We start from the raw sequence: 24,692 nt of genomic DNA on the forward strand, positions 1-24,692 counted from the left end.
ATCAGGAAAGGAGTGGAGGGAAAATAGAAGAGACGGCTTCTTTCTAGCTTTGTGAGTCAGTCGGGAGTTTATAGTGTCGCGGGATTGCGAAAAGTGTGATTCATGGGCAGTGCAAGATTTATGGCGTTGCGACGCGTTGATAGTGAAAGTCCGAATGAGCAACACGGAACGGCGCAGCAGGATTGGGGCTCACGAGGCTGCTTACCTAAAATCCGGGCGCGGTAAGGTTTGACTCGTTCAAGGAAAGCCTCGCAAAACTTCGATTTCTTTATCAGACAAGAAAAATGGTCAACTCAAAGAAACCTGCGGCGGGGGAAATTTTCTGAGCTGCGGAGCTCAAAAGTTGCTCCAGAGCCACAGCCAGAGGCGGCTAGCCGCTAGTTCAGTCACCTGGGCGCTAACCCGCTTTAGGGTAAGCTCGTCGATAAGGCTACCTTCCTAATCCGTCAATCGCGTTCTTGCTCCTGTGCAGCTACAACACTTCGCATTACCACACGGTCAGAAGAAGAGATAAATGGTCTTGTAAGTCACTGCTTGTCAGATGTGAGCCAGTGGCTTACTCTTGCTATTTGTAGTAAAATAGGTCCTCAAAAAATGTGGATCAGCATCGGATTTTACGACTACTGGAGCTCCAAGGCCTGGATTGTCCAGGGCACCTGCCTTGCGATGGCCATATCACAGGGTTTCCTGTCAGTACTCTGCAACTGTTCCAGCTGACCTTAACCCGCTTGCCTTGGTCACACGGCCTTTAACCACATGGATAATCCAACATTTATTCCCCTCGCATCAATTACAGCGCTGTCTTTGCACGTTGAGCACGCTGATGGCAACTACATCGGTGGAGGAGCACGAAAGGTCACTTCACTCACCTCTTAGCCTCAATTGATCTCCGGACGAAGTCGATCATATTTTCGTGCAGGTGCTCTCACGCTCTCGCCCCTTACGACCGCTATACGCCCCCGTGATGCATGAGAGTGCAGAGTGCTGCTGAACACCCCGAGGATAAGGCTACTATAACTAATTGGGCTCATCATGGCGGAGGTCCACAACCAAACATTGAGATGGCCTGTCCGAGATGTAAGTCTACGACTAATGCATTCCGAACTCCCAAGAGTAACCTTGGCCAGATCATCTTCGTTGCCACTATCAGCCCCTTCATGCTAGCAGCCTTTATAGAATGGGCTCTCTTTATTGCTGCTTTTATATACTGTCTCGCCAAGGTGTACCAGAAAGCTGATCACTGGAGCATTAAAACCCTTGCTATTGCCATGATGATCATATTCTCTATCTTGAGGTACGTTTTCTTGTCCATGCCGGTGTATTCGCATGCTGACATTCCTAAAGAGGCATTTTTCTCCCCGTCATGATCACTACGCTCCCGCTCCCTTCCCATATCGCGCAGCGCTTCCCTCCCGTCATGGTTTCATTTCTTCAGTGGTTCGCGTTCTGGGCTTTTGCGGCGCTTCTAACCGTCCCGTGGCTCTTCTGCATCTACAGAATCGTCACCAACTCGATAGGAAAGACCCAGAGAATAAAGAAAGTTCTGGACGATAAAACCGCGCCAAAAGTGGTCATCATAATGCCCGTCTACAAAGAGACCCCGGAAGTGCTGATCAAAGCTGTCGACTCGGTCGTGGACAGTGACTATCCCGGGTGCTGCATTCACGTTTTCCTGTCTTACGACGGCCATTTCATCGATGAACCCTACCTTCGAGTGATCAACCATCTCGGCATTCCCATATCGCTTCGAAACTACCCACAGAGCATCGACGTGGCATACAAGGGAGCAAGAATCACTGTGTCTCGCTTCAAGCACGGCGGCAAGCGCCATTGTCAGAAACAGACCTTCAGACTTATCGACAAGGTATATGCGGAGTACCTCAAACAGCATGACAACTTATTTCTCCTATTCATCGACTCAGACTGCATGCTTGATCGACTTTGTCTGCAGAACTTTATGTACGACATGGAGTTGAAGCCAGGGAGTAAGCACAATATGTTGGCAATGGCCGGCATAATCACATCCACCACGGAAAAGAATTCGCTTATCACAGTACTACAAGACATGGAATATATGCATGGACAGCTCTTTGAACGGTCTGTCGAGTCTGGCTGCGGAGCAGTTACCTGCCTTCCAGGTGCGCTGACTATGCTGCGATTCTCTGCTTTTCGCAAGATGGCCAAGTACTACTTTGCAGATAAAGCTGAACAATGCGAGGATCTGTTCGATTACGGGAAGTGCTACCTGGGCGAAGATCGCTGGCTGACCCACCTCTTTATGATCGGAGCGAGGAAGCGGTATCAAATTCAGATGTGTACAACGGCATTCTGCAAGACCGAAGCGGTGCAAACCTTCAGCAGTCTTCTCAAGCAACGGCGTCGATGGTTTCTAGGCTACATCACCAACGAAGTCTGTATGTTGACCGATGTTCGGTTATGGAGGCGATATCCCCTCCTCTGCTTGGTCCGCCTTTTGCAGAACACTATCCGCACGACGGCACTTCTTTTCTTCATTCTACTTATAGCGATCATCACCAGTTCTAGCAGGGTGGACGATTTGCCTGTCGGCTTTGTCGTGATATCACTTGGTCTCAATTACACCCTGATGTTCTATTTTGGCCTGAAACTCAAGAGATACAAAGCCTGGCTCTATCCGCTGATGTTCATCATGAACCCTTTTTTCAACTGGCTGTACATGGTATATGGGATATTCACTGCGGGCCACCGCACATGGGGAGGACCAAGAACTGATGCTGCTAGAGCGGATGAGCATACTACTCCTGCACAAGCCGCGAGACAGGCTGAAGAACAAGGGGACGAACTCAACGTCGAAGTGGGGACATTCCGATCGGGTGTTGAAGGAAAAGGAGTGCCGGTCCGCCCACCGCGAAAGATCACAGGGCGTTTCTCTGCGGAAGAGCCTATGCCACCGAAAGGGTGTTTTGACACTCTTACCGACTCGGAAGCTGGTTTGACAAAGTTCTTGTCTCCCCTCCCAGAGATTCCTCGTATCGGCCTTCATTCGCCATGGTCAACAGAGTCAGTCCTATCGTCTGAATCCGGTTGGGAGTCAATTGATATGCCGCACAACGTGGAGAGCTTGGTTAACGAAGAACGGCTGTATCTCAGTCGTAAGGTACAGGATCCCGTGGCTGCTCGCGTGAGCGTTGGGACGTCTTCCGATGTTCAGAGTACGGACAATACACAGTCACCGCGGGCGATCGTTGGCATCGATCGCACCAAGCCTGGGGACGACCAAGCCAGCTTTACAACGTCACATAACAGAGGTTCAGTGGCGGATAGCGCTACTGAAACGGACGAGACATCGCAGGGCCTTCTGACGCAAAGCTCATATGACTCAACAGAGCCTCTTACGGCCTCTCGGAGGCTCTCAGATATCGGGGTTTCTCATCTGCAGCGTGTGAGCCAAACACCGAAGATGGCAAAATCACGGAAAAGGGGAATGGTGGCCTAGTTGTTGGTATTGTGTGAGTTGGGCGAGGATTCAGTACTTGGCAGTACGTAACTTTTACAGCATTGGTTTTTGAACAACCTTGGAATCCAATGCGACCAAGCCAGATATGATGTTTATCCCGGAGGTGTATTCTTGAATATGTTGTTAGCCAATTCAGATCCAGGTTTCTCAAGCTGTTGTCAAGGACCTTGAACCCCTTTCACATTCAGCCCTGCGGACAAGCTTATTGGAAGAGAGTCGATATCGATAAGCGACAGCCCCTCCAAGAAGGCGTAATTCTGCCGGTGGTGGGCTGGCGGTGACGGAGGGGAAGTGTCCAGCAGGAACCAGAAGGTTCGATGGGCACCAGCCAAGTCAGTGAGGCTGCACAAAGGCAATTTTATCAAAACATCACTTTTCTCACAAATAGAGCTGAGCGCCCTGCAATCTCTTCTTTGCTGGACATAATTTCTGCCATCTTGATTCCGTGTTAAGCCAACTCAATCTAAGCGTCAGAAGTGGACCAAGGAAAAAAGTCTTGACCGCTTGACAACACAAAGCAACCCACGTTGCTGGCCCTAGCCACATCTCCATTCGATAGAAGACTCGTTGCTCCAGTGGCGCTGCTGCAAATTATTACTATCACCTAACCCCCCCTCTCGTCTTTCGCTCCCCTCCTCATATCTCTCTCGACATCTCCCCCATCCATCTTCCTCCCCTCCCCCACCCTCCGATTACTCGTCATTATGTCTGTCGTCGGCATTGATTTCGGTGCCCAGAGCACCAAGATTGGTGTCGCCAGGAACAAGGGTATTGACATTGTGCGTATCGCCCCTCTGCTCATTATAATCCCTCTCGATGAATCTCTTAAGGCTAACTTGACCTCAATCTGATCAGATTACCAACGAAGTTTCCAACCGACAAACTCCGTATGTTTCTTCTGCTCTGGTCTATTTTTTAGAGGTTTTCCCCGACACTAACTTTTTCTTGCGATCAGTTCCCTCGTCGGATTCAGCGCCAAAAGCAGACACATCGGTGAAGCCGCAAAGACACAAGAGACCTCCAACCTCAAGAACACGGTCGGCAACCTCAAGCGCCTGATCGGCCGCACATTCAGCGATCCCGATGTTCAGCTCGAGCAACAATACACCGGTGCACAGCTATGTGACGTCAATGGCCAGGCCGGTGTCGAGGTTAGCTACCTGGGCAAGAAGGAAAAGTTCACCGCTATCCAGTTGGTCGCCATGTACCTGACCAAGATCCGAGATATCGCAGCCAAAGAACTGAAGACCGCTGTCTCCGATGTCACAATTAGCGTTCCTGCTTGGTTCACCGACGTCCAGCGCCGTGCTATGCTTGATGCTGCTGAAATTGCCGGCCTGAAGGTCCTGAGACTGATCAACGACACCACTGCTACCGCTCTTGGTTATGGTATCACCAAGCTTGACCTTCCAGGTCCCGAAGAGAAGCCTCGGCGGGTGATGTTTGTTGATATTGGATACAGCGACTACACTGCCTCTGTCGTGGAGTTCCGCAAGGGTGAGCTCAACGTCAGGGCCACCGCCTTCGACCACCACTTTGGTGGTCGCGATTTCGATAAGGCCTTGACCGAACACTTTGCCGACGAGTTCAAGGAGAAGTTCAAGATCGACATCCGCACTCATCCCAAGGCTTGGAACCGTACCCTGGCCGCCGCCGAGAAGCTGAAGAAGATTCTCTCGGCCAACCCAGCGGCTCCGTTGAGTATCGAATCGCTCATGGAGGACGTTGATGTCCGTACCATCGTCAAGCGCGACGAGTTGGAGACTATGGTCAAGTCTTTGCTGGACCGCGTCACAGTTCCTATCGAACAGGCCCTCGCCGAAGCTAAGCTTAAGCCCGAGGACATTGATTTCATCGAGCTGGTCGGTGGTAGCACCCGTGTTCCTGCTATCAAGGACGCCATCAGCAAGTTCTTTGGAAACAGGAATCTGTCCTTCACTCTTAACCAGGACGAGGCCATTGCCCGCGGTTGTGCATTCAGCTGTGCTATCCTCTCTCCCGTTTTCCGCGTTCGTGATTTCTCCGTTCACGATATCGTAACCTACCCCATCGAGTTCACCTGGGAGCAGTCACCCGAAATCCCAGATGAGGACACTAGCTTGACCGTCTTCAACAGGGGCAACGTTATGCCCTCCACCAAGATTCTCACATTCTACCGCAAGCAGCCTTTCGACCTGGAGGCTCGTTACGCCCAGCCGGACATGCTTCCCGGCAAGATTAGCCCATGGGTTGGCCGTTTCTCCGTTAAGGGTGTGAAGGCTGACGCCAACGACGATTTCATGATCTGCAAGCTCAAGGCTAGACTCAACCTACACGGCATCCTGAACCTGGAGTCTGGATACTATGTTGAGGACATGGAAGTTGAGGAGCCCGTTAACGAGGAAGGCGAGAAGAAGGATGGTGATGTAAGTTGCATCCGCCTTCTGGCCTCTTAACCAATTTTACTAATATGGTGCTAGGCTATGGACACGGATGCCGCCAACGGTGACGAGCAGCCCAAGAAGACCCGAAAGGTCAAGAAGCAGGTCCGCAAGGGTGATCTTCCCATCTCCTCCGCCACCCCTGCCATCGAACAGTCAATCAAGGAGAGCTGGTTTGAGCGCGAAAACAGCATGTACATGGAGGACAAGCTGGTTGCTGAGACGGACGAGAAGAAGAACGAACTTGAGGGCACCATTTACGAATTGCGCGACAAGATCGATGGCATTTATGCCGAGTTTGCCAGCGAGGAAGAGAAGGATAAGCTGAGGTCTAAGCTGACCGACCTCGAGGTAAGGAACCCAAGATATTGAACTTTGTACGACCGTTTTGCTAATTCACAATCCAGGACTGGCTCTATGAAGACGGCTATGATGCCACTAAGTCCGTCTACGTTGCCAAGTTGGATGAGATCCGCTTTGTTGCTGGACCTATCATTCAGCGCTACAGAGAGAAGCAGGATGCCGAGCGCCAGGCCATCCTGAAAGCCCAGGAAGAGGAGGCTGCGAAGAAGCGCGCTGAGCAAGAGGCCAAGCGCAAGGCCGAAGAGGAAGCCAAGAAGGCCGAGGAGCCCAAGCAGGAGGAGACGCCCGATGCTGAGATGAAGGATGCTCCTGCCGAAGGCGAAGCCGCTTCCGAGAACGCCGAGGGCGAGAAGCAGTAAATGGCCTTGGAATGATAAAAAATACCGAACCCACCTCATCAATTATACCTTTGGATCATTGAGCCCCCGTTTCTACAGCTTGATGACTATCGCCCTGAATGAACACTCGATTATGTCGATTTTTCTTTTCTTCTTTCTTTGCGTCACCCTACCTCGATGAAACGACAGTTGTAGAACGAATTTTTCTTTTCTTTTTTCAGTTCTTGATGAAGATTTTGCACGAAGATACGGTGCTGTTCAAGCAGTCTCTTGCCTCTAGGCACTGTATTCTATGATTCAGGAGGAGTAAATATGAGACCATGTGGATAGACCGCAGGCGAAAAGTAACTATACGTTCGCTAATACTAGAGGATTTTAATAAGACTCTTGCACATATCTAGGACCTATTGAGTACACATTGTAGTATGTCATGGCTATGGGACTTAATTAACATGATCCCGCCTCTCTGGACATGAAGGAGGGAATCTTAGGTAACCCTAATTTCGGCCGAATCAAGGACGTATGTATGGATCTGCGATGTGCTGTCGAGTTCCTGCTCCTCTACTTCTGTACACTTCCTCAACCCACGTCCTCTTTTCATTGTCGAATGCACAATCCGCAAAATACCTGTGTACAGCAACGATCCAGGCTCCAGCATCCCCCCAACTGGACGCTTGGTCTTGTTCTTGACGTGACCCTGTGGGCCAGCGTCAGAATTTTCATTCCAATTCCGCTTCTCAGCAAACAATGATGCAACCGAAGCGGTAACAACCACGAATCTAACCAACCCCAGATGAAACACTAAAAGGAGGGGGGAAAACTATCAGATCAGTTTCAGAGCGGAAAAAAAAGCCCTCAGTGTGGAGCGGCAGCTACTCGTACACCTCAGGGTCATAGTCACTGTAGCGTAGATTTGCCGCATGACTGGTCCCGTAGCTTAGTCGGTTAAAGCGTCAAGCTTATAACTTTCTCATGAGGGAGTCTTGGCGATCGCGAGTTCGATCCTCGCCGGGACCAGAATTTTTGCTCCTTCGTCTTTTTGCTCCAGTCTTCTCGTCACTTTGATTGGCTGCTATTACCGCTCTCATCTTCCCTCAACTACCTGAACTTTTTTACCATCTATCAGATATCTCTTTGTACACATCTATGCAGTATCAGTATCTCGCGTGACCTGCCACTGCACCTCGGCTCGCGGACCCTCATGGTGGAGCAAGGTGGACGGTTCAGGTCGCTAAGACTTTTAAGGGTCCGACGAGATGAGTTTGAAGATGGGAGCACACGCTCTCTTGTTGGACGAGTTATGCTTGCAGCATGATTGAAGGACTCGAACCATTGATGGCCAAGTCCCCAATAATGCATTAGCTGTGATGATCTCAGGAGTGCGGAGTTAACGGACTCCGGAGGCTTGAACTGAGGGAGCTCAGGGCAGTGTGGGTCAATCGTTCGGGAAGGATGGCACGCGAGGGATTCAACAGGCTTTGGTCCTCCTCACCATCTTCCCTCGCGCCCTCAATGTTGTCCTTGTCATTCTTCCTGAATTGTTACTGACGCTGGAGTTTCACCATAGTTGTTGCAAAGCACGAGCCCAGCGCCGAGGTCTTGTCCTGCGTTGGCACCCCTTGCTGGGCGATATCTGAGCAAGAAATGGGGTAGCCTAAACCGCCAACAAAGTCCCTTTGCAACTCCTGGGCCACCGTTCCTGAACGACTAGTGGAACCATCCGCTTTTTATCTTGAAATTGCCCCGCTCTCACCAAGGAAATTGGCAAATGGGCAGCCTTTCCATCAGAGTTAAGGAGAACCAGCGGATTTATCGGTTCGCTGACGTCCCTTTTTCTGAAGTCTTTGCTGTCGTTCGCGGGTTGGAACCCCTCGTGGCCTTTTTCTTTGTTTGCCATTCATCGACCTCGACAACTTTCTCCTTATGGGTTGATTCCTGCACATTAGTTTCTGTCCTATCCGGTTGCGCCTTTCTGTAGCGATATTCGTGTCGCGTGCTCAGTTATTGGAAAGGCCTCGCTTCCCTGAATCAGATCAGCCGGCCTGTTACGCCTCAAATCTCTTCTACCAATTATTCTCATATCCTATCTTTAATTTCCAACTAACTATTGTTCCTTAATCTCTTATCCCTTCGACCGAAGCTCCAGAATGCGAACCAGGACGTGAAGCCCCACGACAGCGACTCCGACACCCCGAGATGAAGTCCCAGAACCTGCTGGCTTTTGTCAGTACAATCGCCTCAGTAGCGGGAATCGCCGCTCCGAGTCCTGATACCAGCATTGCACCGGAGACGAGCAACCACGGCACCATCATCAGCCATAATGCGCCTGATGCCCTGTGGACTGACTACGGGCTTAATGTATCGGCGGAATACAAGTACTTCCAGGAGCCAGGGAACGATGAAATCCATGCTCACTATGACTCGCGATTTTTCAAAGAACCCGTACCGAAAGAGCAGCGTTCGCAAACGCTGACCCATATAATCCACTCATATTTCGAGTACTTCAAAGACAACGAGCTGGAAACCTGGATTGCGCACGGGACGCTGCTCGGCTGGTGGTGGAACGGCAAGGTATGCACCAATATCCTTGAGTATTTTTAGGCTTCGTCTCATTCGGTCCGCTTGTAGATAATGCCCTGGGACTGGGATATCGATACCCAGGTTTCGGAAGCAACCCTTTTTCGCCTTGCCGACGAATTCAATAACACCGTTGTCAAATATAACTCGTCCAACTCTGACGTCCAACACTCCTACCTCCTCGACGTGAATCCATGGGCACGGCAACGTGCTCACCACAAGGGGCTAAACATCATCGATGCGCGGTGGATTGACATGCAGACTGGGCTTTACATTGATATCACGGGACTCAGCCGGCTAGACGAAGAAAAGCCGAACGAATGGGGTTGTAAAAACAACCACAACTACACAATTTCCGATATATACCCACTTCGTGTCACCACGTTTGAAGGCGTGGAGGCTAAAGTGCCCTTCCGCTACGAGTCCGTCTTGATAGACGAATATAACGACAAGGCGTTGACCGAGACGCATTATAACCAGTAAGTCATCAAATCGGATCCGGGGGTGAAAAGGCTAACATAGTCACAGTCATACGTGGGATCCGGAGCTTGAGGAATGGATTTCTGACGAGGCGCTCGAGCTTGCCGCTGAAAAGGAAAAGGAGAAGGATGACAAGCAGTACGAGTAAACTGCTATTCTCGCTATTATAATTCGGCATCATTGTTGCGATAGCTTGACCATCTAGCGTATCCTTATTTTTGGTCTGTACAACATCGTTTCTTGGCGTTACTGGGATCTATTGGAGTTATTTGGGTCATCATTGCATGTTATCTTACTGCTAGAGCCAATTGAATATCATTAATTCCCCCCTGCAATACTAAAAAGAGAACGTCGTCAAATAACGCCTCGGACGGACTTTGTATACTTCATATTCCGGGGGGATCTGCGGCTGACTAACCCAAGCATGGAAAGTGATCGAAGATCGGCGGATTCATCATCAAGCTTAGCACGCCTCTGATTCTCCTCATAAGCCCATCATGTCGCCTCCCCCGAATCACTCTCCCACCAAGAAATTCTCTTTTCGACAAAGATGGCTGAATCCGCAGAGATTTTGACCGTCACGGTCCACCACCATGGCCAGGCACACCCCATCGAGCTCCCCGCAGAAGCCACCCTCCAAGACCTCGCGACAACCCTCGCCTCTACCTTCCACATCCCGCTCGAGAACCAGAAACTCCTCATCGCCCCGAAGCCCGGCATGCAGAAGGCTCCCTTCCCGCCAACCGCCCTAGCAGAGATCCTTCCGCTCTCATCGCCAAAACTGAAAATCACCCTCCTCGGCACACCCATCAAGGAAATCGACGAGCTCAACACGCAAGGCGCCGAAACCCGTCGCCGCGACGAGAAGCGCGCTGCCGTTCGCGCCGATGCACGCGCACGCGCTCGCACGTCCGGACGAACAACAGGAGGCGGCGCAATCCACACCATCTCCAGTGCAGGCAACAACTACACCTTCCACCGCCTCGAACCCCTCCAACACCTCCCGAACCCCTCGCGCTCCTTGACGTTCCTCGCCCGCCTCCGCGACGACCCGGGCATCCGCGCGGCAATGGCAAACCATCGGTTCTCCGTCCCGCTGCTCACGGAAATGGATCCGGCCGAACATACAACCTCCGAGTCGCGAACGCTCGGGTTAAATCGGAATAAGGGCGAGGTCATCGAGCTGCGGCTTCGGACGGACGCCTACGATGGGTATCGCGACTATCGGACGATTCGCAAGACGTTGTGCCATGAGCTCGCGCATTGCGTGTTTAGTGAGCATGATCGGGATTTCTGGGATTTGACGAGTCAGATTGAGAAGGAGGTTGAGAGGGCGGATTGGAAGCATGGTGGGCAGAGGGCTGGGGGTGCGGATGCGGAGTTTTATAATCCGGATGATTGGGAGGCTGAGAGGGAAGGCGAGCATGTTGCTGATGAGAGGGGGTGGGTGGGGAGTTCACAGGTTCTGGGTGGAGGCTCACCTGGTGGTGGAGGCGGCGGGGGTATGAGGGAGGTTTTGGCGCGAGCCGCGGAGGAAAGGGCCCGTAGGGCGAGGGAGGATAAGAGGGATTCTTCATCATGAAGGTTCGCTTTGATAATGCATACATGTACAGATACAAACCCATTGATCATTTTAGCGATATAGACATGAGATACCTAGTTACACAAGAATATTTACAGCTGCTCATTCACAAACAGTCCAGCCATACCCTGCCCAGTGCCAATGCACATACTTGTCACTAGAATCTTCTTCTTAGTCCGCCTGGCCTCGCTCAGAATCGTCGCGATCTGGCGAGCACCGGTCGCGCCCAGCGGGTGACCGAGGGCAATTGCACCACCTCTCGGGTTTACCTTGGCATGGTCCAGTCCCAGCTTCTCAACGCAGTAAACAGCCATGGAGGCAAACGCCTCGTTTATCTCAAAGATGTCAATATCCTCCTTGGTCAGGCTGAACTTCTCCAAAAGCTTGGGGATCGCAGCGGTGGGCCCGATACCCATAACCCTAGGCGGGACACCAGCAACTGTGGCGCCGACGAACTTGGCGAGAATGGGCTGTCCCAACTCAATAGCCTTGGAGCGCCTCATGAGCAGCACCGCAGCGGCACCATCGGTAACCTGACTGGAGTTTCCACCAGTGCTCCTATCGCCGAAATCAGGGAACGCAGGGCGAATCTTCGACAGCGACTCAACAGTCGTCCCATACCGCACGCCATCATCCTTGCTCAGTGTAACGCTCTTCTCCTCCCCAGTCTTCGGATCCTTCACCCTTGTAGTAATGGGCACAATCTCATCATCAAACCACCCAGCCTTCTGCGCGACCTCCGCGCGCCGGAACGACTCTGCAGCATACACATCCTGCTGCGCACGGCTGATGTTGAAGTCCTTACCCACATTCTCGCTCGTCTGTCCCATAGGCTGCATGCAGTCCGCGGCCTCCTGGTTCTTCAGAACTTCCTCGTTGAACGGCTTGTTGAGCCGGTCGCCACCCGCGCTCATGAGTTCTGCGCCGAGCGCAATACCAACGTCGATGGCGCCGAGCTGGATTTGGTTCGCGATGTCCTGAACTGCCTTTAGGCCCGAGGAGCAGAAACGATTTACGGAGGAGGCGCCCGCTGTGTGGGGGATTCCGGCTGCGAGGGAGGCGGCGCGCACGAGGTAGGCGGCTTTGCCGTCGTTGACCTATACCATTCATTCTCGTTAGCCTTCTTCATTCATCTCTCTTTTGAAATCACGGATTCTACAATACAGATAACTTACGTTTCCGAGACAGACGTCCTCGACAAGCGCAGGGTCGATCTGGCTCTTCGCGATGACTTCCTTGAGGAGGGCGTAGACGAGGTAGTCGAGGTCTGTGTCCTTGAAACCGCCCTTGCGGGCCTTTGTGAGGGGCGTGCGGAGAGAGAGGGTGATGACGACATCATCGGGGTTTTTCTGTGTACTACATTCTGTTAGCCATTTGTTCTTCAGGTCATCGAGAAAATGACCTTTCAGACTGATAGAAGAGAGAAGGCATACATAGTGGCGACACCCTTGTTGCCCCGAAGGTGGCTGAGGATGGAGTTTAAGCGTTCAGCGGCCATATTGATCTGAGTTCTCCCTTTTTAGATGGGACAAGATAAGGAAAGGATATATGTAAACGGATACGAGGCGAGTAGAAAGGATCAAGAAGAGGAGAAGAGGAGTCGCCGCTCTTTTGACGTTGGAGTCTGGGGCTCTGGGACCAGCCGAGTGAGAGCCGAGGCACATCTGACCCCAGAGAGGATATCCGACCGTCCAATCGGCCAGCCTCGAGTACTGTGAGACGCTGCGAAAGCCGAGCCGATGCACGTAATGAATATGATTTTTCATCAAATAGGTCGAAACGTGGCTCTCAGACGAAGTCTCTAATCTGTTTTGAAGATACTGGTGGTGGTGGTTTATTTTCGTGGATAGAGTATGCAATGATCGCCTTATGAAGCATCTATAAAAGCCAGAAACTGCTACAATATTGATAAAACATGATACCAACGCCAGTTACACCGTACCCGGTCCACCAAGCGCCTATTGTACCCATCCAAATCCAAATATTCCCAAAGCTTGAACCCCCTCTTTTACAGGCCATGTTGATGGTACTCTTCGCTGCTCACACTTCCTATTTCTGACCAGCTGGCAGGAGTATGAGCCCGTTCTATCGAACCCTCAAAGTCGCTGAGTGTGCCGTCAGATGACGAATCTACAGCAATGTGACTGAAGTTGTCTGCCGTCGAGGGCGTAGGTGGAGTCGTGGGACGGTCTCGAGCAAAGCGCAGGCCTTCTAGGTCCGAGAAGGGGGAACGTGTGTCCTCAACTGTCCCATTAGCGGACGACTCGGGGTGCGCATAGATCACTTCGGGGCGACTGCCAACGGTGTGGTTAGACAGAGATGAAACAGGTCGTTGCTCGTCAAGTGACTCTCGAGAAACTATCAACTCCGACATGCCATTCGACACCTCGGATACAGGCGTGAAATCGGCATGCGACAGTGTCGAAGCACGGGATCGCGGAGCCGGAATAGAAAGCTGAACCCCCGAAAGCTCAGGTACTGGCTCAGCATCAAATAAGACTGTCGAATCAGCGGGTGAGGTTCCCGGTTGCTTGCTTCGTTGTACAGGCTGCGAGGCGCCCAGATCCACGGCCGTGGAATTTGCCATGGAGTGAGCTTGGTCTGCTCCATCCAACAAATGCCCATTTCTGTCCACCAATGTATCGAACGTGCCCAGCGAGCTGTTTGACCTCTTCTTCTGACGTTCTTCGAGTAAACTTCGTCGTCGTTGGATCTCTTCCCGGGCGATCCGCCTGCGTTCCTCAGCTGCAGGACCTACCTCTTCCACCATGGAAATGTCATGCTGAAGTGGTAACCCAGCTTCCCCAGGATGAACTCCATCTCCGAGGTTGTGCAACGCTGTCGCAAGTTTCCGGCGCGAGTTGTTCACCCATCGTCGGAATTGGGGGGACTCGTAAACTGCGATGCCAGCGGCTACGAGCGCCGCCACACCGATAATGATACCTAGCTTGTCAGTTCTGCCACAGAATGGTTCAACACATGCAAAGCCATATGGAAACAGCATTAACTATTCTCTCAAGGAAAAGATTCGAGTCGGCTCGGCATCCCAGAGAAGCCATATATCACTGATAAGCACACCGCCCCGGAAGGCTCAAAGACAAGTGAGAGACTCATGTAGAAGGAAAATAGCGGCATACCCTTTGCAACTGGGGTCGGCATCTCGTAGTAGACGGCTTCAGTGTCGCTTTTGAAGCTGTATCCGCAACAATCTTTTGTTGGAGGCAGCAGCGAAAGTTGCCGCAGCGATAGTTCCAGTCAGCCCACTTCCCCCGCTGCGCCACTGCTCACGTGACACCATCCCACCCTTATCTGATGCCCTACTTTCTGACCGCTTTTGGTATCCCGTGTTTTCCCCGCAACAACAACTTCAAAACATCCACCCGCATCTTGATCGGCTTCCACTTGTACCCCATTCGATTGGCCTATAACCACAATTTCCAATATGTCGCGTCCTTCGTCAATGGCCCAGCGCCCATTGACACTTACAGAGGAATTGGAAAAGCTGGAACAGTCTATCACCCTCACTCTCCAAGGTGAACAAACATCTCGGCCGGTCTTGTTCTCCAATGTTGCTAATTACTTCGCAACTCTATCATAGAAATCGACCACAACTTCAGCCGCGCCCACCGTATCGTCACAACTAGTATCCTCCCCGTTGTTGAGCAATATTCCGAAGCTTCTCGAGACGTATGGGAGGGCGCGAAGTTTTGGAAACAGTTCTTCGAAGCCAGCGCAAACGTCTCCCTATCTGGCTACGAGGAACGACCGGACCATGACACAACTCTCGAGCAAACAGTAACAGACGATGATCCGTCTAATATCTCCCAGAGCAACCTCGACGAATCCCAGTCTTACCAGACACCGTCCACTGAACGCAGCGACCGCAACAAAAGACCCGACGACGTCGATATTACCTCCTTTAGTCTCTCCTCTCACAGTACGCCACGCGCTGTACTGCAGGAAGGCCCTCACGATGACACGACTGTGACTTCTTCTATCGCCCAGCCATCCCCGTACGACGGGGCGGGCCACGACGTGGACGAGTACCAAGGAGAGGACTCTTTCCTACCTAGCACACCCGGCAAACAAACAAGCAGATCCCATGAAACCTACAACGACGACCTCCTATCTTCTTCTCCGTTCATTCCTCCAGTGTCTCACGATAAATCCAGATCAACAGCCAAGAGCGAAGCCGATCCCGTCATGCATCGTCTTCTCGACAAAACGTACCGCGTACAAGCCACGCCACTCGGAAAGGGCTACGACGCCACGCGGTCCCGTTTTGCGGTCACGCCTAAGGCTGCTTCGACAACTAAATACGATTTCGATGACTCCCCCATGTCCAGTCCTGAGCCCGAAGCTCCTCGGTTAAATTCGGAACTCTTCTCCTCTCCGTTCAAGCCCCAAACCCCGGGGACAGGCCGCAAGAGGCGCCCAAGTGGCAATCGTCTCCGTATTACTCCCAAGCCAGGCACGAGTGTGCTGACGCCGGCGAAAGGTGGCTTCGGCAAGCGTAACGATTGGGATAGCGACGACGACCAGTTCAACGACGACGACGACGATGAACTAGGTCTTAGCCCGCCAAAGACTATGCAGTTCCATATTCCCCAGAGTCGGCTCATGAAGACACCAGGTTAGTGCGCTACATGCCACCCTTTCTAACAATTACTAATGCCGCGTTCGAATAGCCAAGGAAGCCTCCCGACGAATTGTGGAGCAGCTTCTTTACACGGCTGGCGCCAATGACACTACGGAGGATATAGGCGATGATCAGAGTCCGAGCGTTATCCGGCGAATGGAGCGGCTAGAGGATGATACGTTCTAAGCCCCTCGTGGATATTATCGATCGATAGGTAGAGACTGGAGAAACTACGTGCACGATGCACTTGCGAATGACCTCCCTCTACCATTCAAGCAAGGATATACACTAAGGAGGAGCACTCTAGTTATTTGTAAATCGACTGCTCATTCATACCTACGGATGTATTGGGCAGATAGTCCCAGGCATTACTGCACAGGAGACAAGCCACCTTATAGAACACTCGAACTCTAACATACAGTCCAAAAGGCCACGACGGAGAAGAACTGGATGCTCCAGTCACTCAGAACCACCCAGAAGGATAAGAAAGTCGTCTAAAGATTTTTAAGAGCACACATACACCACTGGTTGGAACTAGCTTCGAACCTGCGGAATCAAATATTGGGGAATCGAAATAGCACGCAGGCACTGAAAGATACATGAAGGGTATCGAGAGGGAAGCGCTGATCATCAGAGAGGTTTTGAGAAGGTAGGCGGGCGGCGCTGGGTAAAAGATGCGCGAGATAGCAGAGCGGAGCAGGTAGATTGGCCCAAACCCCATATATACAGGCACTTGGGGGCCGGATCCATGCGAACTTCGAAGGGCCCTGGGAAGAGAGAGGAGCCTAAGAAGGAAAGGAAGACGAGAACACAGTTGGGGCTGAACCGAGTTTGAACTTGGACGCGACGATTAGTTGTGATTTTGCATACCCATAAACACTTCCTGGCAATTTTCCACTAGGAATTTGACAACCTCGTTCTTCTTCTGCACATCTGTCATTTCTCGCGCGAGACTCTGTGGTCTCATGATAGTCGGCGCGAAGACAACGGCGATGTTCTGGCTGGTCATTAGATTCTCCTTCTCTCGCTCCACAACACGTTTCAAGTGGAACACGAGAAACTCAAGCACATCCTGGTGGACACGCGGGAGCTCTCCAAGACTCTGCTGCAGGGATTCAATGCGGGCAGATTGTGAGGGAATCTCCCCCGTTTCAATGATTTTTTCGTAGACATCGTAGGTAATGAGCGGCATAGGTAGTTTTCGGAAGTATTGTTTCAGCGCCGATGTCACTGCATGAATATCCAGATCGGGGTCTGATATGTCATAATCCTGAGGAGATCGTTCAAAGCCTTCTCTGATGGTTTGAATCGCTGAGCTAGCACCTGATTTACGGTAAATTCCTTCCATATCCATGCCTAATGAAGACCCAGGTATTAGCTCATTGTTCATGCCACGAGTAAAGAATAGAGTAACACACCCCGTAACTCAACTTCCTGGATGCAGCGAGTGACGATGCCTGGGATAATGCTCTTCTCGTGTTCCATGCGTTGTTCTAAATCAGTGCCGAAGAGCCCTGAAAATGTGTCAGTTAAGGGCGACGGGAAGATATACACTAGTCAAGGCCATGGGAAGAGCTTACCTGTGGGAGAACCCTCAGCCAGAGCAGGGACGCTATCGGTCTGTGGCATCCTTGTGCCTGTCTGCTTGTTCCTCTGATTTCCGAAAAATCCAAATCCCTGGCGGCTGGGGTCTTGTGTCTGAGAGCGCGGTAGACCTGTAGGATTATCCGTACCACTCGTGTTGCTCTCGCTCGACATGAATGCCCCTTTGAGGCCTTTGGTAACTCCTTTTGCGACATTCTGGCCTCCCTTCTTCCAGTTGAATTTGCGTGGCTGTCCTTTGCGGATGCTCACAACTTGGGGGCCAGGAACAACAGTAGCTGGCTCGGCTTCCTCAGACATGTTCGGCGTAGAAACCGATGGCGGTAAATCGCTTGCTGCTCTCAATGCGTCGATGGAGGACAAAGACTTTTCCTTGCCGTGTGAGTATATGCCAAGGCCGTTGGCACCACGATTTCCGTCGATAGAGTTTGCTTTGTACAGTTCCTGGATTTGATGTACAAGTTGGTTGTTTAGCTCAGCCAACTGAGCATTCTTGGAGGAGAGTTGCTCGAATTCCTGGAAGCTCTTATCCTTCATGCGATTCACATTTGCAAGTTCCTCTGCAACCTCGTTGCGCCTTTGTATCAGTTCTTCGATTTGTGGTGTGAAAGAATCTTTCAGCTTCTGAATAGATTCAACAAAGTCACGTAAGACTTTGTTCGTGAGTTTGCCTAAGTCAAGGGGCCCGCTGTTGCCGCCACGCTTTTCGGACTCTAGATGCTCAGTCAAAACGGTAAGTTCTCGCATCACAATCTCCTTCTGCGCATCTAAAACCACCATGGTCGAGCGCTTCTCGTTTAGTTCCGTATTGACCTGCTTTACATCGGCAGTGGCTTTCAGAACAGACTCCATTTCGGTAATCTTCTGGTCACGCTCCATAACTCTTTGGCGCTCCTTTCTCAATTCGCTTCGAAGCCAGGCTATTTCATCACCGCTGCCTTGCTCCGGGGAGCCGGCCGAATGACTTGCTATATCAGTTATAGACGAGGACCCATTGACAGGTGATTTTGGCCACTTGGAATCTTTCATAAGCCGGGATCCCTTGTCGCTGAAGCTCCGGCCATGGCGCACAGAGTTGGACATACGGCGCAAGAAAGATTCACTTGATTGTGAGGGTTGAATATCGTCTGAACCAAGAATCCGAGCCATATCCTCGTCCATTGAAAAGTCGCCCCCGGCGCTATAGCGTAGAGGGGAGGAGGAGGCCCCATAATCCCCAGGGCGAAAGGGCTCTGTTTGTTGAGGAGTGCTGATGGAGTTGGGGCGTGCCTGGGATTTTGTCCGCTCGTAAGAATCGTTGCGCTGACTTCGTGGCGATTCTCCGCTCTGCGGTGTACCCTTGTTGAACGTCTCCAAAGATCGGTCACTCCACTGGTCAGTTGGACTGATGGATTTAGCACCAGGAGACTGTACAATCTCCTTTCGAGAAAACTGATGGTTCCTGCTTTCCAGAGAATCACCCCGTTTGGGGTGTGCAACTGCCGAAGACGAATCAGCCGAGCCGCCATTCTCGTGCAATCGCCGGAGCTCATGTGAGGGGCGAGTGGGCAGAGTTGTGGTGCTTTCCGCCGCGGTAGATCTCTGAGAGTCAACTGTCGAGCTATCTCTCCCATAGGTAATCGACGACTTGGTGCTCTCGAACGTAGTAGATGAATAAGAACCGGCTCCCTTGTGGCTCACAGGCATGTCAGACCGAGAACTGCGGGCCGAGTTCGACCTGCCAGCTTTATGCATGGAGCTACCACCGAGAGAGTCGTCCTGGCGCCAGCGATTGGAATCTTCGGGGCGAGCGCGACCTTTCTCCTGGTACGCAATGTGAGGAGAAGAACTCTCCAGAGGAAGGCGCTCAGGAGACTTAGTCTGGTTGGTGGAATGTGTGCGATGAGGTCGCTGTTCCTCTGATGGATCGAACGCGAGAGGGATGAGAAATTCCCCGCCGTCTGCATCGGACTCGGTAGGGACAACAGAATGCCGATTGCTGCGATACGTGCTAGAAGGGAGGATCAAGTTGTCTGTTCCAATGAACGCTGGTTAGATTGATTCAAATGCGACACTGCGAGTATTCTTACCCTGGTCATCAGCAGCAGAATGATTGGGCTCAGCTCTCTCCGCGTCCAGCGCAGGCGCTGCCCTCCGCGACGCCATTTCTGATGTTCCATCGGCGTAACCGTCAATGGAGATGTCATCTGCCGCATGTAACATGGCCTCGGCTTCTTCAGGTGGTAGAGACGGAAGCGACTTATCCAGCTTCACGCCGGGACTGCTATGCTTTTTCGAGCTAATACCGCGATTCTTCTTTCTTCGTCGTTGCATTAGGGACTCGTGGCAATCCATACAGAAGATTCCTTGCGATGTGCGGGCGTAGCGCAGGTTCTCAATCTTTCTCTTGCAATTCCGACACCGAAAGCACTGAGCGCAAAACGCTTGCTCGCCGGTCAAGATAGCCAGATCCTCAATCTTATTCCCACAAGAGCTGCAGCTATATGTGCAATTGCTACAGATCAGTGATCCGTCGCCGAGGAGAAGGAGATGCGCATCCGAATCTAGAAGCGTGCTGCAGGAGCTGCAGCGAAAGCAGTCTATATGCCATCGGTTGCCAGCTAGAAAGGGAGAACCATTGGTTAGTAACTTGCCTGCGTAAACAAGTTGGGTTCAACGTAGGACCTACCTAGCTCAAAAGCTTTGCCTTCTTCCAAGATCTGTGCTAGTCAGTATCTGCGATGCTATTCCTCGACGGATCATCTGCGGAGCTCTTCATGCATACCTCTCCACAACCCTTGCAAGGGAACGGAACATCCTCCTGGTCCATGGGAGACTCCGGGGGGTATGATGTGGGGGACTCCATGGCGAGCTTGTCCTCGATTATACGTATTTGAGAGCGACTGCGGAGTGATTACTCCAAGACAACGAGACAGATGTGGTAGGTACGAATGAGGGAGACCGCTGCGCAACAAGAATCGGTCAAGCCAAGACTACCTATTATTCATCGACGTTTAAAGCGAGGGGGTCGGGTCCAGCCACGCATCCGACAAAGCTAGCGATTTCGCGATCGGAGCACAAAGATTGAACCCCTGGTGTAAACGACAGTTGAACAGGAGCGTAGGACAGACGAGTGGGAAGAAGGGTTTCGCAGAGGGAAAGGACACGGGGTCCGCGCTTCAAGTGGACGGACGCAATTCGATTACCACGGCAAGGGAGCGGAAGAGTTTCTGGGTCCTAGCGAGCCTAGTAAAGTTAAAGAAAGGCCAGGATTAGTAGTCGATCTAAGACCAGCATAGTGAGTCGGGGGAATGGTGAGATAGGAAGCGAGAATGTCGAAGGCGAGTATGGGGGAAAGTCCGAGAACAGTGGACAGGAACAGGGGGCCAGACTGAGGGAGGGAGCGAAAGTGAGGGGGGCCGAGTGCCTGGACTGGACCATACAGTAGACACCTGTCGATCGGACAGGGGGCCGTTGCAGATGGAGCGAGCGGAGGACGATATAGGATCTCAAGAGATGACCCTGGGAGAAAAGACGAGAAAGGATTGGAGAGATAGCGGAGGATTAATCAGATCAAGAAGATGAAGCTGAAGAGAGAGAGTTCTGAGAGCCGATTGAAACACACCAGCTGCTGCGAGTTGTTTCAGATAAACTCGGCGGACGGGAACGAACCCCTCGCCAACTCACTACTAACCACCTGCGTCAGAACTGATTACTGAGTGTCGGTGGAGTTGAAATGACAGATGAGAGGAAATCCAAATTATTAGGGATGGACAACAAGCTGGTTCATGAAACTATTGTATACAGACGACGCTGTGTTACGCAAGCCACATATTCCTGCCTCAGGCACTAAACTTTCCGAGACATCTTTCACTGGTGCAGGTGGTGGCCCTGGTGGGGAGTGGCAGAGTCTCCAATCGTGGACTCAATCTCCAACAACCTATCTTTGCATTGATATTCATCTTCTTGATATTATTATGTCCGTGAATCAGGCTAATTGCATGACAATCTACGGAGTACCCATGTCCCGCTTTCTGAAAACAGTGGATCCTTGAGCCACACACCAAGCAATTCAACTTGCGTCTCGGCCCTCGAAGACAGTTGGCTCTGTGTATTGAAATCATATTCCAGCCGAGTCCTCGCAACTAGGTCCCCAGATAACCACCAGTCTAAGAGAGCATAAACGATCTTTTCGATCGCCTTATTTAAAACCCATCCACTTTCCGGCATAACTCCGACGACACCTACAGCATTCCATGGTTCCCTTTCATTGAACCTCAACTTATCTGCCCTTCGTCTCGGCTGTGCCAATCCGACCTCCTGTCCAAGAATCTGCCAGGTCGTGTATAAAACTCCCCGCAATATCTCACTCAGTCTTCTCCAGTTTCGACTCCTAAGTGCCAAAGCCATAAGACACATTACCAGAGGTCAAGTTCCGGACCCTTGTCCAAAGACTATGGATACATAGGGATAGCCAACATCAATTGGATGAGCAAAAGTTCTCTACAAAAGTTGTAGCACCGGATCGAATTTAACAAGGCCTCAGACAAGCGAGGGGTATCTTAGCCGTGGATAGCAGCAACGTTGAGTCCAACTGACAATGTGTTCTAGAGCCTTTCGTCACTTCTCTTCTTCAGCATCGCACCCTGTGCCACCGACCAAAGATAGGGCGACTGTCAGATTGTGAAGAAGACATAGGAAGATCTGTTTAGCATTCACCACCACAAATCAACACCCACCGGAGATGCATTGCGGGAGTACCGCAGAGCTCCGAAGAGCAAACAGACAGAGGATTAAAATGCTGGTAACCCAGCACCGCTACGTCTTATGTCTGGGACGGTACCATTATGGCGAAACTGGAACCAGGACGAACCGGGCAACGTGATTGATATTAGACCGATCTATATTAGAGGATGGTCGGCAAACCTTCTCCCCCTCAAACGTCTGGTTGGCACACCTCAAGAGAAGTTGATAGAGGCGCACCCGGATACATTGACAAATCTCGTAGTCTCAGCTTCAATATCCCTTCAATTGATAGGAATACTTTCTCAGTATTTTGGTCATGGTTCGTTGTTCAACAGCCTATCCTATTCATCAAGCATACCCTAGCTGAGGCGAAATTCAGATATCCTCCATGGCACGCTTCTAGGGCCATTGCATTGCAGTACTATAATATCGGCAGGCTCGCCGATTGGTAACGAAATATAGGAGGGACATCATGAAAGATGTCTAGAACGAGAAAAAGTCCGGGCCCTGGAGGGCTCCTTCGATCGAGATGTCTCTGCTTTCCAGGTACGTACTCTTTCTCGAGGCAAACCTCGGTGAAAAGAGTACTCAATCCTATCGCGCGCATATATATCCCTTGCATATGTGCATCATGCAAGCTAAGTGCAGCATTCGTTGGCTTCCATGCACGTCTCAGGAGTCAGAGCTGCAGATGGAAATGGAAGTACGTGGCGATTTCCGGGTAGTAGCATGGATAGATCCAGGGACTGAAACCAAGAGAGGTCCACAATCTTGCTCGCGATCGAGGTCAATGCGTCGTCTACTCTTGCTGAGTACTGCATCGATAGCAGAAGCCCCGATGGCAAGGCTCCGGGAATGAATTCCGCGGTAATGGACTCTATGCCACATGCCTAAGTTTGAACGTCGGCAAATGGTCTTGTGAATTCGGGATTCGGTCTCTTCCGCGGTTTATCGTGTTTCAGGCCCTCCTCATTATTAATAACCAGATTTGCTCTCGCAGCCGAGACGGGTTGCTGTTAACGCTAAACTGGTGCAGTCTTGAGCCCTGTCCTGCCAAGTTATAGGCTCTACTCTACGGAGAACGAAGCATAAAAGACCGCGGAGCACAAGGCTGACCCTAAAAAGTCTTTGCAGCATGGTGTGTACCCCAGCTTTAGAGATATAGCTAGCTACCCTCTATGTTTATTGCACCCTTTGGATTATTGAACAAACGGCCACGGGGCACGTTGGGTCTCCCAACAGACAAATTACACTGGCAGGTATCAGAGGGAAATGACTCGGTTAACAAATCTAGAGTATGTCAAGCCCAATCTGGAGTCCATTTTCTTCTATTACCCACATAATCACCATAGTACAATTCCTTTAAAGCTGTCAAACTCGGCGGGAGACTGACATTTTGGACAGTAATACTCACGGGCTATGGGAGACCTGGGAGACAAGAGGGAGAAAAGACGGACAGTCAATGAGAGTGAATGAGCACAATTTTGGTCGACTGTCAGCGATTCATTCCATGGCGAATTCTACGCGTTCACTGCTGCCTCAATCATCCACCAACTCTCCTGCAACCAGGGGACGATAGAAATCGATTATAAGACAATCGGATCAAGGTCGACGTGCAATCTCTTTGAGCTGGCAATTTGGACACCAAACTAGCCTCAGGCTGGCAACTGCTCAGAAAGCCTCTGATGGGGAACCAGCACCTCTCCCGCCACTTCTTCCTAACCTCCTGCAACCTTTTTTATCCGAGTCTAGCATGATCTGTTCATCGAACTCATCAGCAACATGTTAGACCAATTACCACTTGAGATCTTGCACCTGATATTAGGTGAGGTTTGTTTTCCTTCTCCAACTCTTTGCTATTCATTCCTCATTCTTCCAAGGTCAGTTGCTTCAAAGACTTGGTCAGTCTCTCTATGGCCAGCAAGATTCTGCACCGGTACATGTTACCATTCCTCTCCAAGACAACTGTCATCAATACGGATGAATCGTACCTGGAGCATCTGGAGATTCCTCAGGTAAAACCTCCTTGGAACTGACGGTGTCATTTGTTTTGAGAAACTACGGTCTTTGGCACTACGCCATTGTGCTGGTGATCTACAGCTTCTCTCAAATCTTGCGACGTCAAGCCAGACTCTGAATCTCCGGTCGTTCAAAATAGTAGAGCACGGATTGTTAGGCCTTCAGCAGCGGGAGCGAAACAAGCATCCGACCACACAATTCATGGATTCGTTTAAGGGCCTCGAAGAGATTTGTATCTCAATTCGAGCCAACAGTATTCTCCCCTTCTCGGAACTTACCATTGGTTCCTGATGGTTTACTGGACTGTCTCGGAGTATCCGTTCCACCGGACCTTCTCGTATGGTACGCCTTGTTGCTCCTCTTCCTCTTCCTCTTCCTCTTCCTCTTCCTCTTCCTCTTCCTCTTCCTCTTCCTCTTCCTCTTCCTCTTCCTCTTCCTCTTCCTCTTCCTC

At 51.3% G+C, this 24,692-nt stretch overlaps 8 protein-coding genes and 1 non-coding gene across 9 annotated transcripts; 5 read left to right on the forward strand and 4 right to left on the reverse strand.

Moving 5' to 3' along the window:
- The first annotated feature begins 306 nt into the window (after window positions 1-306).
- Window positions 307-3,850, forward strand: chsD (chitin synthase D). Its single transcript, XM_071040989.1, has 3 exons — window positions 307-1,077; window positions 1,128-1,294; window positions 1,345-3,850. The coding sequence occupies exons 1-3, from the start codon at window positions 1,033-1,035 to the stop codon at window positions 3,473-3,475; spliced, it is 2,343 nt and encodes a 780-aa protein (XP_070896548.1). The 5' UTR covers window positions 307-1,032; the 3' UTR covers window positions 3,476-3,850.
- Window positions 3,851-7,026, forward strand: hsp88 (Hsp70 chaperone Hsp88). Its single transcript, XM_071040990.1, has 5 exons — window positions 3,851-4,275; window positions 4,352-4,383; window positions 4,452-5,901; window positions 5,956-6,267; window positions 6,324-7,026. Exons 1-5 carry the CDS (start codon window positions 4,201-4,203, stop codon window positions 6,636-6,638), a joined length of 2,184 nt encoding a protein of 727 aa, XP_070896549.1. The 5' UTR covers window positions 3,851-4,200; the 3' UTR covers window positions 6,639-7,026.
- Window positions 7,027-7,543: 517 nt separating this feature from the next.
- BJX68DRAFT_t122 lies at window positions 7,544-7,634 on the forward strand. The gene has a single exon. It is a non-coding gene; the product is annotated as a tRNA-Ile (tRNA).
- A 1,179-nt stretch (window positions 7,635-8,813) lies between these two features.
- BJX68DRAFT_256952 (WLM domain-containing protein) lies at window positions 8,814-11,256 on the forward strand (the record flags this gene model as incomplete). The annotated part of the gene is made up of 5 exons (XM_071043261.1): window positions 8,814-9,188; window positions 9,246-9,673; window positions 9,723-9,812; window positions 10,020-10,024; window positions 10,166-11,256. The coding sequence occupies 5 exons, from the start codon at window positions 8,814-8,816 to the stop codon at window positions 11,254-11,256; spliced, it is 1,989 nt and encodes a 662-aa protein (XP_070896550.1).
- Window positions 11,150-12,890, reverse strand: kat1 (putative 3-ketoacyl-CoA ketothiolase (Kat1)). The gene is made up of 3 exons (XM_071036401.1): window positions 12,690-12,890; window positions 12,432-12,612; window positions 11,150-12,353 (listed from the first exon to the last, which is right to left on the reverse strand). The coding sequence occupies exons 1-3, from the start codon at window positions 12,752-12,754 to the stop codon at window positions 11,349-11,351; spliced, it is 1,251 nt and encodes a 416-aa protein (XP_070896551.1). The 5' UTR covers window positions 12,755-12,890; the 3' UTR covers window positions 11,150-11,348.
- Window positions 12,891-12,960: 70 nt separating this feature from the next.
- BJX68DRAFT_242470 (uncharacterized protein) lies at window positions 12,961-14,477 on the reverse strand. The gene is made up of 2 exons (XM_071040991.1): window positions 14,394-14,477; window positions 12,961-14,199 (listed from the first exon to the last, which is right to left on the reverse strand). The coding sequence occupies exons 1-2, from the start codon at window positions 14,413-14,415 to the stop codon at window positions 13,265-13,267; spliced, it is 957 nt and encodes a 318-aa protein (XP_070896552.1). The 5' UTR covers window positions 14,416-14,477; the 3' UTR covers window positions 12,961-13,264.
- A 178-nt stretch (window positions 14,478-14,655) lies between these two features.
- On the forward strand, window positions 14,656-16,413 carry BJX68DRAFT_137143 (DASH complex subunit Ask1-domain-containing protein). Its single transcript, XM_071036402.1, has 3 exons — window positions 14,656-14,789; window positions 14,855-15,889; window positions 15,945-16,413. The coding sequence occupies exons 1-3, from the start codon at window positions 14,699-14,701 to the stop codon at window positions 16,079-16,081; spliced, it is 1,263 nt and encodes a 420-aa protein (XP_070896553.1). The 5' UTR covers window positions 14,656-14,698; the 3' UTR covers window positions 16,082-16,413.
- A 332-nt stretch (window positions 16,414-16,745) lies between these two features.
- Window positions 16,746-20,342, reverse strand: BJX68DRAFT_269379 (putative Rho GTPase activator Rga; the record flags this gene model as incomplete). The annotated part of the gene is made up of 6 exons (XM_071046322.1): window positions 16,746-17,251; window positions 17,314-17,409; window positions 17,476-19,509; window positions 19,567-20,097; window positions 20,166-20,196; window positions 20,262-20,342. The coding sequence occupies 6 exons, from the start codon at window positions 20,340-20,342 to the stop codon at window positions 16,746-16,748; spliced, it is 3,279 nt and encodes a 1,092-aa protein (XP_070896554.1).
- A 1,086-nt stretch (window positions 20,343-21,428) lies between these two features.
- BJX68DRAFT_242476 (uncharacterized protein) lies at window positions 21,429-22,491 on the reverse strand. The gene has a single exon (XM_071040992.1). It carries the CDS (start codon window positions 21,893-21,895, stop codon window positions 21,470-21,472), a length of 426 nt encoding a protein of 141 aa, XP_070896555.1. The 5' UTR covers window positions 21,896-22,491; the 3' UTR covers window positions 21,429-21,469.
- Between the last annotated feature and the right edge of the window lie 2,201 nt (window positions 22,492-24,692).

The sequence above is a fragment of the Aspergillus pseudodeflectus genome (genome assembly GCF_044049435.1).
Source record: "Aspergillus pseudodeflectus strain CBS 756.74 chromosome Unknown BJX68scaffold_38, whole genome shotgun sequence".
NCBI classification, from domain to species: domain Eukaryota; kingdom Fungi; phylum Ascomycota; class Eurotiomycetes; order Eurotiales; family Aspergillaceae; genus Aspergillus; species Aspergillus pseudodeflectus.